General features: G+C 45.4%; 1 protein-coding gene across 1 annotated transcript in view; it reads left to right on the forward strand.

The window, feature by feature from the left end:
• Window positions 1-18,301, forward strand: part of LOC126524660 (astacin-like metalloprotease toxin 5) — a 58,499-nt gene extending 40,198 nt beyond the window's left edge. The window contains exons 5-6 of the mRNA XM_050172967.2: window positions 17,071-17,246; window positions 18,027-18,301. Of these exons, the coding sequence (XP_050028924.1) occupies window positions 17,071-17,246; window positions 18,027-18,253 (403 nt within the window). The 3' untranslated portion in view covers window positions 18,254-18,301. The remainder of the gene's footprint in view (window positions 1-17,070; window positions 17,247-18,026) is intronic.
• The last annotated feature ends 801 nt before the right edge of the window (window positions 18,302-19,102 follow it).

Raw genomic sequence — 19,102 nt, forward strand, 5'->3', positions numbered from 1 at the left:
CTATTGTCTATGCAGGGTGCCTCAGCTAACACAAATTTAGCGAAGCTGTTCAACGAAGAATGATATTAAAGAAAGACAGTGCAATGAGATGCGATATTAGGACCTATGGTTTTCAGGTATAAGAGTTCAGAACTATAGGTCTTTTCATAATAGTGCATCATGAACCATATTTTTGTTCTTTATTTTCATTGACCAGCTTGGCCGATCGAGCTAGGACACCTTATGTAGTAGCTATATAGACCACATTTTGACAACTATGATTCGGCAGGTAATTTTATTTTGATCATATATAAACACTCGCTGCTGGGGATTGTTAATAAGGAGTTTGTTAGAAATGTCTATAAAATTTATTGTATCGACTATGCGAATGGGAGCATACGTAGCAAACTGTTCATAGAAAAAAATGCATGCGGATGCAAGAAGCCGAAAAATGCCAAATACATGTAGCCGTGAATCTTTATTTAAAGCTGCATAAGGATTCGTGCATGTGCACATTAAAGAAATATCAGCGTTACATACAATGCATTCGCTTGAATGAAATCTGCAATGTATCAAGTTAGTTAAAATTTATTTATACATGGTGACAAAAATTTTTCTATGTATGTTATGCATGTGTACCTGTTGCTCCTCACCTGTACTTATGGAATAATGCTAATAGATTAGTAGTGCTCCTGATCGAGCTGCACTCTCATATGTTGCATAAACAGATTAAAATTGTATCGATTCCAATAGTCATGACACATGCACTGCGATAACAGAAACAAGTACACCAATATTGAAATAACTGTTTATTGCACGATATAACATACGAATTTATTAAACTGCATGTCTTCTGCTATGATCGATAGAGGCTATTTATAGACTTTGCAAGCTTGATCGCCAGGCTGGCCTTGATTTTCACGTCATTCGTTGCAAAGGCGCTGCAAGTGAATGCTGCAAATGAGTAGATGCAACAATGTGAGGCAAATCTAGCATCTGTGTGTGCTTTTTACGTTCATTAGGCAGCTTAATATGTTTGCTATAACCACTTAAGGGAATGCTTAATTTACTTTAATTATGACTCATGGCTGTTTATCAATACAAATTTGTACCATTACAGAATGCGTCATTTATGGTGCGATGAACAATTAGACAGTCAGAACTGCTGCTGATGCTGAAGCAACAGTATGTTCCTTTTATGACAAGTTCATGTATGACACAATAATGTACTTATCCCAACTGATTTTTATACGAATTGCCAAAACAGGTTACCCTGTTGGACAGCCTGCACGTGTTTTTGGCTAGTAATTAAATGTGCCTGTGTAGAATGATATGCTAAGAAGAGTTAATGAAGTATTGATAGTATCATGCGAAATTTCGTATTTTATTTCCATTAATACACATTAAAATGTCTTTGTCATACTCTTAAACGAAAACATCATTGGTCAAAACTTGAACAGAAGGAACATGAAAAAATTGTATTGATATGATAATTTTCTAGTTTCTTATAGATAATGAGGCCTTTTGGACATGCTGACACGGTTGCAAGTTAGGTATACCACATGAACACCAGAAATACCACGTGAGCACTTTCTGTGTCATAGCAAGACGCATATGCCCCTCATGAGAAACAAAACTGGAACTGCTGTTCGAATGAATGCTATCACAGTAAATTATTTGAGGTGCTCTCAAACATGAGTATTTTTTCTAAGGTTTCGAGGTTCAAGGCTTTTAGTTAACGATAGATAGATAGAACTTAGTGACAGGAAAGACAGAGACGTCGACCTGAGCTAGTGCGCTCTAGTCTGCTACTCTGCACTGCGAAAGAGGGAAGGGGAGTGAAAGTACGCGAATGGGCGCTGACGATAAGTAAAGTGTGATTGCTTTTGTACGTAAGACAGTGGCCCTGATGCAACCGCTCGTCTAGCTTGTTGTCCTGTAGAAACTTCAACAACACTTTAGTTGCCCGCATTGAAGATAACGCAAAGTACTTTATTAAGAAATGCTAAGTCTATGCTTCACTTTCATTTTTTTTTGGAGAAAATGGTAGCAATTTGTCTCAATTTGTTACCAGGTGAAACGTTTTAGAAATATGTTTAATAGAGAGATTATCTGGAAACCTTGTATTGAACATACCATGACAGCATACCTATGTTGACGTCTTCAAATTCCCTGATTTTTTCCCAAGCCTTCCCTGGCTGTTTTCATGGGAATTCACTGGCAGTCTATGACACCAGCAGTTTTAGTGGAATAAAAGAATATTGTGGCTTAATGCTTGCCGAGTTACTATCCGTCCATATGCTTTAGAGAAACGAATAACACGTCAGTAACTTGACATGCACTATTACACTAAACTGAATTGAATCCATTGTTTAATAAAGCTGGAAGGGCTTCGGCAAGTTCGTAATTCATGGCAGCACGAACCCAGCGCAGAAGACAAGGGCACAATAAGACTCGGACGCAAAGCAAGTGCAATATAGCGAGGGAAAATATTAAATGAGTATTCTTTTTTGCGGCTCATTAGTAGCTTTATATACAATTTGCTGCCATCACTTATGTCTCTAGTAAATTTGGTTTACCTCTGACTAAAGAAATCATGCTAATAAGAATGACTACAATTATAATGTTTATTCGTGTTACACCACGATGAGCAGTTAGACAACCGTAGTGGCCGCTGGTGCCAGTCAGCAACGATACGTTTCAAGACAGGCTTATATGACATATAGCGTACTTTTCGAAATAAGAAAGAATACGAGAATGCCAAATGATTCCTATAATAATTGGTGAAACAAAAATACACGTCTGAACCATGTGTACCCTTTTAGGCTGTTAATAAAATACGCCAGTGCAGAAGGAACGTGCTCAGAATAGGAATTGCAGTTTTGAACGATCGCGTAGAGATTTGCAATTTGTTTCTGCTTAGAACAGACTGCAGCGTTTTTGTTTCTCATACTGTAAGATGAATTCAATATTTGCTACACTTTCAGTTGAATGCACTGGAATGGGGTGTGTTGGTAAGGTTACATATCAGCTAAAACATGTTACGATCTCTTAAGTGTATTGATATGGTAAGAACAAGTTGAATGCCCCCAAAGGTATTTGGATAATTTGGGGATTATCCATTAAGATAAGGGCATCAAATGGATAATCTGGCCATTTATTAGTACAGCGCATGTAGTATACAGTCTGCCCGAGACGATGGCACTTGATTAAACAGTAAGGAAAATCGCAACACTTATTACGCACAGAAAGGACTTCATGCCATGCACGGCTGTCAGAATGCGATTCTGCGCCAGCAGCTACCGATAAAACCAGTTGATAAACAGGGAATAATAGCTTGTAAACTGCAGAAAGCCGAAGCATCGGAAGGAATTAACGCTTTTCAGATAGCCAGGAAAATAATTCCTGCTGCCAAACTGTTCACAAAGAGACTCTGCCCCGCCCGCCCTAAAAAAATCATCAAAGTATCGTCGAACTGAATGTCTTCATTTGAAGTGTGTAAACGGTGCTTCCGCGAGTGACTAATTTATTCAGAACAACATTCATTTGGGCTAGATGGTGCATACTTGTATTAGAAAGGAAGGAAGGTATTAGGACCGGGCGGCAGAACATTCGCCACGGAAAGAATGCCTCTACTGCGAGAAGTGTGAACCACGGTTCCAGGAGATAGAGATTCTTGGCAGAAGCAGAGATACAAAGGCAGGCGCGGTTTTGGGGGCATTCGATATCAAGAAGGGAGAAAAAAAACTGTGTTAGTGGTATTTCCGTGACACTCCTTATAAACAAGATGTCATATCTTGAACGGTTTGGCAGATGATGCATTATGGTCCTTGTGCGCATGTCTGTGATTTTCCTTATGCTTGCTGATTTTTCAGCGAATAAAGAGAGATGAAGTTGGCGCTTGCCCTGCGTCGTTCTCCTTCTCGTGCTCGTCTTAGTTGGCGCTGTTCCTTCCTAATTCGACTAATTTGTTCTCTATTTTTTTCGGCGTAGTTGCGAAGCTGGGAGTGACTGAGCGTATCGTGTGTTTCGTACTCCGAAAGCTTTGGCGGTTGCCAATATTTAGATTGGCCGCCAGGATCCTCATAAACGCTGCTATTTTTGCCCTACGATAAGGGCAGCGCCCACACTGCTGATAGATGTCCCGCAAACACGGCCTGTCATCTGAGTTCGCTAGCGTTTATTCAACTATATCACTCTTTTTGAAGGTTCGTCACGCTAACACCATTGCGAGGCATATACGCAAAGCGAGTCACAGTCATTTTGCTGCTCAGGCAGCGCATCGTTTATGGTGACCCGATAGAGCGCCACGAAACGATATGTACGCACAGTTCGCTGCTTATCACACACAATCCACTTAGTGGCTCCTCAGCATCCAGGTAAATAATGGTGTATTTTCCTTTTTCCGGACATCCAGTATGACGGTAGAATCAACGAGCGTGAGCCATCGCTTGGCGCAAAACGTTCCATACAGTAGAAGCGAGAAGAAGAGCGTGTATTCAAAGCAGGTGAACGACAAATCGAAACTATGTCCGAGTCGCCTACACTATAGGCAGCCGGTTGGCTCTAAGAAATGCGTTCACCGAATCCCGAGCTCTTGACGGCAACCGCCTTTGCTAAATCTTACCGTTCAGTGTAGTTGACGTGTGATGCCACGAAAGAGACGCGAATACACAGACACCGAGGTGCAGGCCGAAACCAAACATCGCTGCAACAAGCGTAGACGTGCCTGACGCAGTCACTGAGAATTCGAATTCACGGGATCAAATCCCGGCCACGGCGGCCGCATTAGGATGGGGGCGAAAACACCCGTGTACTTAGATTTAAGTGCACGTCAAAGAACCCCGGTTGGCCCAAATTTCCGGAGTCTCCCACTGCGGCATGCCTCATAGGCGAATAGTGGTTTTGGCACGTAAAAGCCCTTATTTTTTCTGCAGAATTCAAATTGACGCGGACAGATGGCGCGCCCCGTTGCTGCCATTGCGCATGCACAAGCGCTCAGGGCGAAGAACGCATGCGCGCTCCGAGAAGTCCGATCACGTTTTCAATTTTTTTCCTTCTCTCTTCACCTGTTTGTTTCTGCGTGCCGTGCACGCGAAACGGGTGGCTTTTCCATTTATCAGTATGTGTCATGGAGGAAAGAAACGGTTCGTCGCGCTGTATTAGAAACGATGTGGGTTATCGTATGGAGCTTGAACGCACACTTGGATGAATGCACTGTTTGTAAGACCCGTTAGGAGCAAGGTAAGACGCTTTTATTATCGCCAGTGACGATGGGTAATACAGTAAATTTGCAGAATACCATCCAGCGCACTGCCAAATGGGATACCTGCACATATGGTAGTGCACATTTGTCTATTCTGGTGATATCTCAAAGCAATCAATATAGTAATGACTTACACATATGCTCGGCCGCACTGCCATACGGCCTGCGAAGATCCAGATGAGCTCAAATGATTTGGCTTACATATTAAGTGAACGAGAACGTTTGATGAGTTTGTAGTTAAGAATACCAGTCTTCGAAAAACATCCGATGTTAGTGACACGCCGGAGATATCAGGACAACATAAGGAGTATCTGAGAATCAGACGACACATAACGCGCACACCAAATGCGCGACATCGGCTCATCGCACACTCATAAGTTCTGCATAGCCAGCTACAAACGAGTCTCGGTGCTTTTAGCTTGATGCCGTTTTGGAATCCGCTTGTCACTAAAGTTGCCATTCATAACATCCCGATCGGATTGGCGAGACACGCAAAGTGCCTCGAGCGGCCAGTGGCGCGGGCATTTTGCGTGTATTCGCGATTTTCTTTCACGTCGAGAAACCATTTTATGTAGCATGTATTGAGCAAGACACTGCTGTGTCGGGAGTTTCGCATATTGGTCTAGAATTCTCTCTGACACTTTCCATGTAATTATAACAACCCAGAAGTTGAATAATCATTAGGACTAATTATCTGATTAGGCGGTATGTAAAAAATAATTACATTATCTCGAAGTGACGGCAAACAACATTACCTTGGCTCGCTCCAGATAGGCGGCATTTGCATATTTTTTAAATTTGGTTCAGGTTACGTGAAGCACCCTTTATATTCCCCCTCCGTGTGGTTCGCAAGTAAAAATCATCATCGGTGGTGCATTCCAGACTAGCCTGCCCCAGAGGTTCCATGTTGAAAAGCAGTGCAATCCTGGATGAAAATCTGCAAGCAGGCCCTAAAACACCAAATCATCTAGTAAAATAATAATCGAGGATAACGTAATTCAATGACAAAGATGAAAGGTTAACGTTTCTAGGTCTTGCCTGCAGACATTTTATAAACTTGACATTGGCGAAAGAATGAGGCAACCGAATAAGCTTTGTACACAGACGGCTTATAGGCCTAAAATATACAAAAAGAAAGAGAAAATTTAAGGGCTTTGGTGAAAGGCAAACTTATAAACGGCGAAGAGACAAAAATATACGGTTTAGAAACTTTTATCTATCGACAATCTCTAAACCGAGAGTAGACAAAAATGATCGACACCATAACTACTCTGATCTATAGAAATCCTATAGGCAAGGATTCAACAAGTTTAAAGAGACTATATAGACTTTTGTCTGTAAGTAGTCTATAGAGCAAATATAGACAAAAAGAAACAAGCACCTTATTGATCTTTTTCTATAGACCGACTATAGAATGGGAGTAGACAAAATTAGAAACCTTATCAACTTTTTCATATAGACAATCTATAAACTGGAAGCAGACAAAAATAATCAACAGCTTATCGACTGTCGTCTATAGAGCAAGAATGAACCAGATAAATGGACAGTGCTTTTACTCTTGTCTACAGGCAGTCTATAGTTGCTGAAGTAGACAACAGTTACCTACATCTAATCGAGCTTTTTGCATACACGGACTATCGAATGGGAGTAGACAAATAGAAATAGAAACCTAATCACCTTTTTCAACATACAGTCTGTAACTTTAGTATCCCCGAACGAAGGAACTTATGGAAAGACAACGTCGTCTACAAGAAGTCAATAGACACTCTATAGACAATCAAATCTCATTTTTGTTATTGTTCTTTCGCTAACAATTGTGCCTATAGATCACATAAGAAATGTTCCTTGCAGTTAACACGATATAGTTGACGATGACAAACATTTGTCCCAGCGTGAAGCCAGGGCAACTCACAGGGGCTGAATGGCCTCGTTCTATGAAGAACGATACCCTCCCACAATGCTACAAAGAGTTGCGCGCATAGGTTTTCACTAATAGTAATCATGCACACATTGTTCTTTACCTGCGTGCGTTTAGGAACTGACAATATTCAATGGTATGCGCAACCCCACATGCCGTATTTGTTGTTTTTCTTTCTGTGTCCTTAGTACGCAAAGTAGCAAACATGGGACAGTGTCATCAGGACGGCAAGGAAACAACCCAACAGCGCCGAGGAAAGCGCAACCACAAACAAGATTCTCGCAGGGCAGTGGCTGTGCTAATATATTCAAACTTTCTTCAGGAGCCATATATAGGCAGTATTCCCCTCTTCAAGAGTTGCTTATTGGTCGTGCTCAGGCGGGATGCCGCTGGTGAACCATGATGACACAACAGCATTGTGCTTAGTCCTATGAAATGCGGTGGGTCAACCATCGCGGATACCATGCATATGGTCGAAACCCGTGATTCCTCTAGAGCAAAGCGTGCCTTGAACGCTTCACAGACGTCCTGCAGCAACCACTATATCTCTTGACAGCGCCATAAAATAACTTACGTTAGAATGGTTGAAACGACAATTGGCTGTAAAACCTAAATGGAGGTTCTTATAATTACGCAGGTCGCACTCGACAAGGGCGAACATTACCCTTATTATAAACTACAGTTGCGACATATTCGCGAAAAACTAGCACCTCTGTACTCTGCAGTGCGACAGATGGCGATGCCGCTGGATTTTGTTGTGAATACTACGCAGAATTTCTTCATCGAGTGTCTATGGTACTAGCAATGATCGTTCTTGCGTCGTAACTTAATTGAATGAGACACTGCCTTTGCGCAGACGATGGGCACTATAACGCAAAGCTTTTCCAAACTTTTCCATTCCAATTCTGCAATCAGCCCTCCACGAAGGGCAAGAAAATTTTCGGACCACCCACAATTTGCTTGTCTGTCACATGGCATCACGAAAACTGCAAAACGCCCTATTTGATATAATATTTGTGCACCTTAATTAAGCATGATTAGACCGAACGAAACAAAAATGATCATTTCTGGTTCAACGCCTTTTTCGGTATTAGCCCTCTTCTATTGGTCAAACATTTCGGGCTGCCTCAGTTCGCCTGTCGTTCACGCGACGTCACAACACCGCGAAAACTCACCTCGTCAAAATGACGTGTACGCTTTAAATACACATTAAAAATATGCCGATCAAAACTTAATTTTTCTTAAATAGCCGGAGATTGCTCTAAAGCGAAAGGAATAGAAGATGGCTCTCAGCCGATCATTCTGGCACTGGCTACTCTGATCTGCCGTGGAGCATGGATTTATGTGTGTTTAATAAGCATTTTTGCGGCACAAAAAACGTTATCGAGTCCTTTCCGAATGTTTACAACATCGTTCTGCCAACTCTTCTTTGCTTAGAATCCGTTTTAGCGACATTTTTAACCTTCCGTTGCACGCCGGCGCAATATTGGGCCAGTCACAGCCAGCTTAGTAAAGGGAATCAGATCAATCGCACACGCTGGCATCGCCCTCCTCATCCGGTTTTCTACTTTCACTATGCTGGCTCAGCCCAATCGAAACACACTCCATTTGCGAGTGGTCTTTGCCTTTTGTCAGCCAAATAGACAATAAAAGCTGTTCTTAGTAGGCAATGATACTCGCTTTGAAACAAAGAAACACGCGACCTCCTATAAACGAGGAGCGCATTTAATTGGCTTTTTCACGCAACGCTACGGGGTTACCACCCGACGCTTGCGTCGGTGGTTACGTGAATTTGACTTAAGGAAATAGAATTTGACAAGAGAAAATATGTTGTGTGGCACTGATAATGCTCACTCATGAAGCCTCAATGTTCTGCTCAAGCTTTTTACCAATACCTGTTCAAAGAACTGTTTAAACATTTAGAGGACGCCTAAGATTCCCCTTTAAGTGTAGAACGAGACATCATTCAAAGATCCCTTACTGCTTCTCACGCTTCCCGGCAACTGCAGAGTATGTAACCTTAATATTTACTGAGAAACGCTGGTGGCGAACGCTATGCACGAACGCGTGCTTTCCGGTAAAAACGTGGCCTCAAGCGTGTGCCCCGATGCAACGGAGGCAAGCGCCTTCTGGAAGTGTTGGAAGGTACCGGGCGTGCAGCTCCATGGCCTCCAAGATGTTCGCGCACCGGCGCGCGCATATGGCGGACGCCGTGGTCGGTATATATATATATATGGTAGAAACGCTGGAAAAGGGATTTTTTTTCAGTTTTCGCGTAACTAAATTACGTTTTCTCGTATATCAAAATTACAATCCGACGCTATCATGTCCGCAGGCTGCGTGTGAGTCGTACTTTACGATTTTTCTGCGTATATTAGCTTGGGAAATTTAATTAGTTCAGTAACTTCCTTGCGCCACATGTAGGGCCTGGTTATGCGTGGTTCGAAGAATTTTTTGTCGACACGACATCCGACGCTGGACGTCGACGCCGGATTTTCGTCACACGTGGTCCTTAAGACGATGCTTTAGCTCGGGTGCTCCTATATATGTACATGTAAAAGGAGAATTCGTTTTTCTCGGCAACAACTGCAACAAATTTGACGACGTTTATTGCATTTAAAAGAAAAACGTAAAATCTGGTGACTGTTGGCTTTGAATTATCGATTTAGGTAGTTAATTTTTTAGTAAAATTGTCAAAAGTCGAAAATTGTCAAAATACGAAACTATCAATTTTACATCTCTTTCACTCTGCAACCAAAAATGATAATACAATTGTGTGAATTGCATCTAATAGTACATCTAATGCGCACAAAATTGATATTGTAACTTAGATTGGAGATGGAGTCTTGCAAAATATACGCTTCTCTTTAATGGCGGGCCAGAACAAGAGCGTGCAGCTTACGCACTTCATCGTCTTTCGTGGCGCCGACCTTCGCGCGGTGCGGAAGCGGTCCTGCGGTGCGGGAGCCCCACATCTTTGTGTCAGTTGCCCCCCCCCCCCCCATGCGAAAGCGACCGGCTCGGTCACGTCAAAAAATTATTTCAAAGACATAAGAAATGGAGCTGCTCAGGTGCATTTCGGCGTTCACGTACGCGCATAGTACGGTTTCATACGCACTACATTAACAACTTCAGCGCGAGGATGACGACGGAGTGAACCGGGGTCAGAATTGCAGGGGACGACTTCGTAGGTCAGGTCAGTGAGGCGGCGTGTAACCGTGTAGGGACCAAAATACAGGCGGATAAATTTTTCCGAGAGTCCACGGCGACGGACGGGCGTCCAGACCCACATGCACGCGCCGGTATTGTAATGGACGTCGCGTCGACCCTGGTTATATCGAAAAGTGTCGGCATGCTGTTGGCTCCGGATATTATGCCGAGCAAGCTGGCGTGCCTCTTCGGCTGTTTGTACGAACTCTTCCACGTGTTCGCTGGTCGGGCTATTATCAGCCAGAGGTAGCATGGCGTCGAGTGTTGACGTGACGTGGCGCCCGTATACAAGTTCGAGCGGCTTAAACTGTGCATTCTCCTGTACAGCAGTGTTATACGCGAAAGTCACGTAGGGTAAGATCTCGTCCCACGTCTTGTGTTCTACGTCGACATACATGAAGAGCATATCAGCCAGAGTTCTGTTCAGACGTTCCGTTAATCCATTGGTTTGAGGGGTATACGCAGCGCTCTTGCGGCGAGAGCTATGCGTCAGCTGGAGAACGTCCTGCATAAGCTCCGCTGTAAATGCTGTACCGCGGTCGGTGATGAGAACAGAGGGTGCGCCATGTGGTAGGACGATGTGGCGCACAAGGAACTTGGCCACTTCATACGAATTTGCTTCAGGAATAGCTTCGGTTTCGGCATACCGGGTTAAGTAGTCGGTAGCCACGACTATCCATCTGTTGCACGAAGAGGTCACTGGGAATGGCCCAAGTAGATCCATTCCTATTTGTTGGAATGGTACTTAAGGAGGGTCCACAGGATGGAGAAAGCCAACCGGTTTAACTGGTGGTTTCTTGCGGCGCTGACAATCGCGGCAGGTCTTCACGTACCATTGTACAGAAGAATAAAGCCGGGGCCAGTAATACTTCTGTCATATCCTTGCTAATATTTTAGCGAATACCAGGTGTCCCGCGCATGGCTCATGGCAGGCTTGAAAAATGGCTTGGCGTAGCGCCGACGGCACAACAAAGAGGTACATACGCTCTTGTTCTGGCCCGCCATTAAAGAGAAGCGCATATTTTGCAAGACTCCGTCTCCAATCTACGTTAGATTTTTCTGGTGGAGGTGCGGTGTACATGTTACCACTCCCAGCTCGAACACTGTCTACAAGCCCAATGGGGCTTGGCGGGTCGAGCTGACTCCTGTGCACGAACGGACAAGTCGCCGACTTCAAGGACTGCCGCCTGAGCACGAGCCTCTACCCAATCAAGTCAGAAGGATGAATACATCGGTTCCATCTTCTTCGACCGCGCCGACCAAGGTCGTCCTCAACCAGCCGCGAATCCCCACGTCCTTCCATGGGGACACCTTCCAGCATGTAGATGACTGGCTCGATCACTTTGAGCGTGTCGGAGAATTCAATGGCTAGACTCCAGAGCGCAAGCTACGCAACGCTTACTTTGCCCTTGAGGACTATCTGCGGAGATGGTTTTAGAACCGTGAGGCGGCCCTATCTATCGACATGTGACGAATTCCGACGGCAGCTGATCGGCACATACGCCAGCCTCGATCGCAAGGAGCGAGCTGAATCTGCAATTCAGACGAGAGTACACAGGCCGAACGAAAGCGTCGCAATGTTTGTCGAAGATATGTGCAGACTTTTCCGACGCGCGGATCCGTCCATCCCAGAAGAAAAGAAGCTCAGAAACGTGATGCGCGGTGTCAAGCAAGAGTTATTCGGTGCCCTAATACGCAACCCACCAAAGACCGTTGCAGAGTTTCTCGCGGAAACTGTATCAACGGAAAAGGCACTACAGCAGCGAACAATGCAGTACAACCGCGACGTGTCGACCTTATCGTGTGACTCTGTCGCTATACCCCTGGACAATGCGAACGCCTTGCGGGAGCTCATTAGGCTTATCGTTCGAGGAGAGCTCGAAAAGCTCCAGGCGGCTCCAGCATCGGTACAGCGACTCGCTTTGGCTGAGGTCGTCCGGGAGGAAATCAGGCAGCCAGTCCAAGTCCCAGAGTGAAGCGAGACTGCACAGCACGAGGTACGGCAGCCACAACCTCGCATGTCGTATGCGGAAGCTGCGCGAAGTTCGCTGTCCCCCATTTTTCGCGATGTGAGCGAAGTCCCGGACTTTCATGGTGTGCGACCCGCAGTGGTTGCTCAGTGGCTATGGTGTTAGGCTGCTGAGCACGAAGTCGCGGGATCGAATCCCGGCCATGGCGGCCGCATTTCGATGGGGGCGAAAATGCGAAAACACCCGTGTACTTAGATTTAGGTGCACGTTAAAGAACCCCAGGTGGTCGAAATTTCCGGAGTCCCCCACTACGGCGTGCCTCATAATCAGAAAGTGGTTTTGGCACGTAAAACCCCATAATTTAATTTTTTTCATGGTGTGCGCGCCGTTGAACAAGCGACTGGCGACTTCAGGCCTCGTCGCACGCCATTCATGGCTGAAACACGACCAGCCCGCAAGAGCGATGTATGCCGCACCACAAACCGGAGGCCCTTGTGTTTTCATTGCGGTGAAGCCGATCACCTCTACAGGGCGCGTCCTTACAGCCGGGCTGGGCTAAGTGGATTTTCACTGAATTCGCCGTGCCCGCGGAATGGTGAACGCCCGCAGGAAATTGAAGTATACCTCGCGGACGCCAGGACCTCGTTTGCCCCACAATTCCGTGAACCCCGGTCACCGTCACCCGCCCAAAACAGGTCTTCCAGCCCCCTATTCACGCCGAGAGCGACGATGCGTCATTCACCTAGCCCAGCCTTCCGGGAAGATTGAGTCCAGCGACCTACGGAGGTCAGGTCACTGACGTTGCGAACGCTGAAGATCCTCCACTACGACGACCGCTATATGACGCAATTGAGACGCAGAGAAAGCAGTGTAGTTCTGTGTCAGTATGCTGCGACGTACCGGTTATCATAGATGACCACGAAGTCACGGCGTTAATCGACACGGGTGCGGACACGTCTGTTATGAGCCAGAATTTTGCGCGCATACTGAACAAAGTTTCGACGCAATCGACCGGAACTCAGATTCGTACTGCAGGAGGGCATCTCATAACTCCTATGGGCCAATGCACGGCACGAGTCAACATTCGGCGCTTCACGTACATCGGCGACTTCGTCATTCTTCCTGAACGTTCAAAGGACCTTATACTCAGCATAGATTTCCTTCAGCCGAACGGTGCCATCATCGAGTTGCAACAGTCTACAATCAGCTTCGTTACTACGCAAGCCATAGCGAACAGTAATGACAACGACCGTGAGATCGCGCTTCGCGTAGCTGACGATCACGTCACGTTGCCCCCCAAGAGCAGCGTGCTTACCCTTGTCCGATGCGACATGGAAGATGACGCCGAAGGAATTGCTGAGGCAAACATGCCCCTGCTTCTTGAGCGCCGCATTTGTATAGCCAGAGTTCTTCTTCAGGTGCGAAACAAATGTTCAGCTGTTTTGCTAACAAACTTTAGCAACGAGTATCGGCATGTACCGCGAGGAACGACAATCGCATTTCTTCGCGAAATCACTGATGTTACTGACATTGCCACATTGGAAACCGCATAGTCTCAGCAATCTGAGTTCCCCAACCTAAAAGAACAGATTCACGTTAACGCTGCTCTGCCAGACCATCAGAAAGACCGTCAGCTGAGTCTCGTGAATGAATTTGCGGACTGTTTTTCAACGTCATTCAAAGTGCGGCGCACGTCCATCACAAAGCACCGCATTACTACGGACGAGTCCACACGTCCTGGTCGTCAGCATCCTTATAAGTGTCTCCAGTGGAAAGGGAAGCGATCAAGAATCAGGTGAAAGAGATGCTCAAACACGACGTGATCCAGCCGTCCACCAGCCCGTGGGCCTCCACTGTAGTGTTAGTCAGAAGGAAAAACAATACACTACGCTTCTGGGTAGATTACAGAAAGTTGAACCGTGTCACCATGCGCGTTTTTTATCCATTGCCACGCATCGACGACGCATTGGATCTTCTACAACATGCCAACTTTTTTTCCCTCGTTGGATCTTAAATTAGGGTATTGGCAAATCGAATTTGATGAACAGGATCGTGAAAAAACAGCGTTTGTGACACCTGACGGGCTTTATGAGCTCAAAGTTCTCCCCTTCGGTCTTTGTTCCGCACCTGCCACCTTTCAGCGGATGATGGATACCATGCTTGCTGAACTCAAATGGCAAACCTGCCTCGTATACTTGGACGACGTGGTCGTGTTCTCGAGCATGTTTGACGAACATATCCCACGACTCGAGAGTGTCCTCGCTGCGATCTATACTGCCGGCCTCACCATCAAGCCTGAAAAATGCTACTTCGGGGTCCAAGAGCTCAATTTTCTTGGCCATGTCGTTGGTCCTCAAGCCGTCCGACTAGACCCCGACAAGTTAGCTGCCGTCGCCGAGTTTTCACCACCCACAGACAAGAAGGCTCTCCAACGCTTACTTGGTTTGTGCGCATATTATAGGCGCTTCGTCGAGGGATTCTCGAGAATTGCTGAGCCTCTGACGCGGCTTACACGCGACGATGCACCTTTCATTTGGGCGGGCGAGCAGCAGCAGTCGTTCAATGAAATGCGTAAGCGTTTGCAAGAGGCCCCCCAGTACTTGCTCATTTCGACGAAGACGCTGACACTGAAATTCACACTGACGCCAGCAATGTGGGTCTCGGCGCAGTTCTTGTGCAGTGGCAAGCTGGTGCGGAATGCACCATTGCTTATGCAAGCCACAGTCTCACCAAGGCTGAGAAAAACTACTCAGCCACTGAGAAAGGATGCTTAGCGGTTGTGTGGGCAATTGGTAAATTCCGACCCTACTTGTACGGTAGACCCTTTAAGGCTGTCAGCGATCACCCCGCCCTGTGCTGGCATGCCAAGCTCAAGGATCCTTCAAGCAGACTAACCCTTTGGAGCCTGCGCTTACAAGAGTACGATATTACAGTTGTCTACCGATCTGGAAGGAAGCATAGTGACTCTGACTGTTTGTCACGCGCACCACTCCCTACGACGTCATCAGACCCTGACCATGACTTGCGATTTGTCGGCGTTATCGACGCCACAAAAATGGATGAGCACCAGCGCGCTGACGCTGAGCTGCTGCCGCTGATCGAGCGGCTCCAAGGAGTTGAAGGTGTTTTACCCCGCACCTCCACCAGAAAAATGTAACCTAGATTGGAGACGGAGTCTTGCAAAATATACGCTTCTCTTTAATGGCGGGCGAGAACAAGAGCGTGCAGCTTACGCACTTCATCGTCTTTCGTGGCGCCGACCTTTGCGCGCGCTTTCCTGCGCGCGGGAGCCCCACATCCTTGTGTGAATATGTTACACATGAATCTCAAAACGTTTAGTGATATGTATATATAGCTTTTGCAGAACCCCTGTAAACAACCTAACAAATTCACGTAAGATGTAAATTGACGTATCAAATTTGCCGGCTTTGAATGATCTAATGGATGCCATTTACATAACCCCGATATCTGTTCTTGATGCGGAGCTATGAATTTATAAACTTCGTACTTCTATTTTTTTTCAAACTGTCGAATATTTGAAAACCTCTTAAACAAAATTTAGGCCCTAAATCGAAATTCCGCTTTCAACAGTCACTCGTGTTTAGCGGTCTTTCTCAAATGCAACAAATTCCATTAAAATCGGTCCCAGGGTTATCTCAGAAAAACACTTATGCGTTTTTCAGTATATGAATAGGCAGCGTCGAAGTTGGGCTCGAGCTGAAGTTTCCTCTTAACTCATTCGAATTAAGAATGAAAAACAATCGTATACGGCAAACGTTACGCTACAAATGTAATCTGAATTCAGGGACATGCATTTTTATGGCTGAAACACTACTATGGTTTCAGAATAACGTAGTAGTGAAAGAATTAGTCGTCAGACGAGAAGGCTCAGCTCTCCTAAAGAAACGCAGTGCAGATGGCAAACAACAAAGCTGAACGACAAGGATGAATAACATAAGTGTCGTTTCCGAGTGACACCATGCGAAATGGTAAGAATGTCTATCTATGCCCATCATTGTCGTGGTAGTTCATTTATTGCACTAATTTGAGCTTAAATGTCTATCACAGAAGAATCGCGAATGCCGTACTGGCCTGACGTTCCGGTGTTGTTGTTAGCACGGAAAAGGCCGAATGTACAATGCTGTCCATCGTAAATTCTGCTTGCCAGTGCTTGCTGCATTCACTAATATTACGTCCAACATCTCAAATATCTGGCATTTACTCTTACAAACACTTCAAATGTAGCACTAGTTTCTTAGTAAGGACCCTGATGCCCAACTCACAAATATTTTAGATGGTAAGATTAGTTTTCTGCTTGCACTTCTCCGTTCGTTATGGTATGTCCAATCGCATGATCGGCCAGGAGTTCCTCTTACGAACAGCCTATGAAGACTTTTCTGAACATGGGCTCTGAGTTTTGTATGTACTTCGCTAATAATTTATGCTTCCTGGTCAGTGTCGAAAAAATGTCCTTACGTGAGAAAATTTCTCATTCGAGAGCGTTCAGGGAACCGCCTCTTCATGTGTCATGTGTGCGACAAGTACAACATGAGCAGATACGCTGAGGACTACCGACGCAATAACTGACCAATCGTTAAAAGCATTTGCATTAGAAAAATTTTCCGAATGGCGATCGTGAGCTGTTAGTTCTACACAAAGAGTTTCCCACCGATGTGCCCCAAGGCCTAGTTCATTTCTCGGTGGTTTATTCGAGCGATATCTTGCAGTTGCTATGCTGGGGTCGGCCACCAGCACGGAGTACAGCCGGTGTCGCTCGGACATGGCTGCCTTTATCTGAGCACTATAGAGCACGAGCTTCTCCACGCAGTTGGGTTCTTCCACGAGCAGATGCGGCCAGACAGGGACCAGTACATCACCATCATCACGGAAAATATCGACCCCAGTAAGTTCGAGGGGACAAGAAGTTCCTCAGAATACTCTATCAACTGGGTCACACGGATCAACACGAAAGAAAACACTCAGATACAGCGCAGTGTTTGAATCCAAAGGACGGCAAAATTGCTTAGAGTTGGCGCGGAAGCTGCAAGAGCTGATAAAAGGCGCATGACATCAATTCCTCCATCTGTTTGATCTCTGGGTCAGAAGAACGGATGTGATGTATAATTCTCGCAGGGGAAAGTAGGGCACATATCTAAATGCGTTTCTTGCTTACACTAAATCCGTTGTGTGACAGTTACACGCTCTGGAGTGTTGGCTCAGAATGCGCGCGTAACCAGTGGACCATAATGTCAATTGTACGAGAGACGTTACTCATATGTACGTTACGTACACATACACTAGGGTGTAGACCAACTAAGCTTCACCTTAAAGAATATTGTTTAGACAAAACTTAATTCTCATGCCTCACAATCAAATTGTGTGATCACTCCAACATGATTTGTATCCTGAATTGGTGACAATGAAGACATACGGTGTTGCGCGCGCTTTCGTTCGGTCTGTTACAAGTGTCGAATAAGTAAAACCACTCCTGTGTAAGTTGAGAGTTAGAATTTAGATTTTGTGTACTACTTGCCTTCTTAAACTCGGGCTGCAATTAAGAGTTTATTACAGTCGTGATCATTTTTAAAAGAATGGTAACATTTCACTGGCTGTACGAGATGGCAGTACGTCGTTTCGACCTTGTTTTCGCTTCCTGATATGTATGTATTTTCTCTTCATGCAGAGTACGTATCCCAGTTTCAAAAGTTGCACCCTGGCCCAAACGACAACTTTGTCCCTTTCGACACCGATTCGGTCATGCTATACGGTGGACATGCGTTCGCCCGTCAGCAAGGACTTACCACTATGACGGCAAAAGACGGAACGGTGTTGATTCCCCTCTACAACAAAACAGGGCTAAGCGACACTGATATCCTCAGCGTTAACATCCTCTACAACTGCCCCAACTAGCGCCTCGGGCAAGCGTCAAGGAGTAGTTGTCGACATTGAATTCTAAATAATTTGAATAAAATGATCATGGAATGAAGTACGTGGAAAGAGTGCGCTATGATGTCTTCTTTAATTTACAAAAATAAATTCAGCGTGTTATGTGGGGTTGGCTCCCTAACTAAATGCGTACATTGGCGAATTCTCGAGTTTAGGTCTCTTCATCTGCAAGCCTAAGCCTGACGCTAATTCTTCCCTCTTGTAGGCGTGATGCCACATGCATCTGGGGCCGTACTCATAAAGTTGTTCGTTTGTAAGTGCTTATTGCCACTGGTCTGCTGCATTCTTTATCATGTCCAGCATGAGAACAATTATTGCATAGAAGCTTCTTGTGAATACGAGCCCCAGTGAAAGTTTTCGTACGGAATTATGGGCATTTGACGACCAAGAAATTTTTGTTATGCCGGTGTTGGCCGAATATATATATGGTGCGCCCCTAGGGAATCCACTAGTATTGCATTCGCTGGCCACCCCTTTTGGGACAGCTGAGTCAATGATTGCTAAAGATGCATCCTTTTCCTTTTGCCGTGATTGTCCTGATGACTCACATTGCACTTTCTCGGAAATATAAACATGGTCCTTTAACTTTCTTCAATGAGCAAGCCTCGCTTAGCGGCGATATATTTCTACCGTGGTAGCCTACGCCCAAGTCTTCATCCCATAAGCGCTGTGGAATGCACTGGCTGCTAAATACTTGATGCAATGATATATAAGAGCTGACAGCGTTCTATATACATAGATGATGAGCATACCTTAATGAGAACTTATCCGCTATGGCTTCGACGGATGACAATTAGGCCGGCTAGATATTCA

The sequence above is a fragment of the Dermacentor andersoni genome, chromosome 3 (genome assembly GCF_023375885.2).
Source record: "Dermacentor andersoni chromosome 3, qqDerAnde1_hic_scaffold, whole genome shotgun sequence".
In the NCBI taxonomy this organism is placed as follows: Eukaryota; Metazoa; Arthropoda; class Arachnida; order Ixodida; family Ixodidae; genus Dermacentor; species Dermacentor andersoni.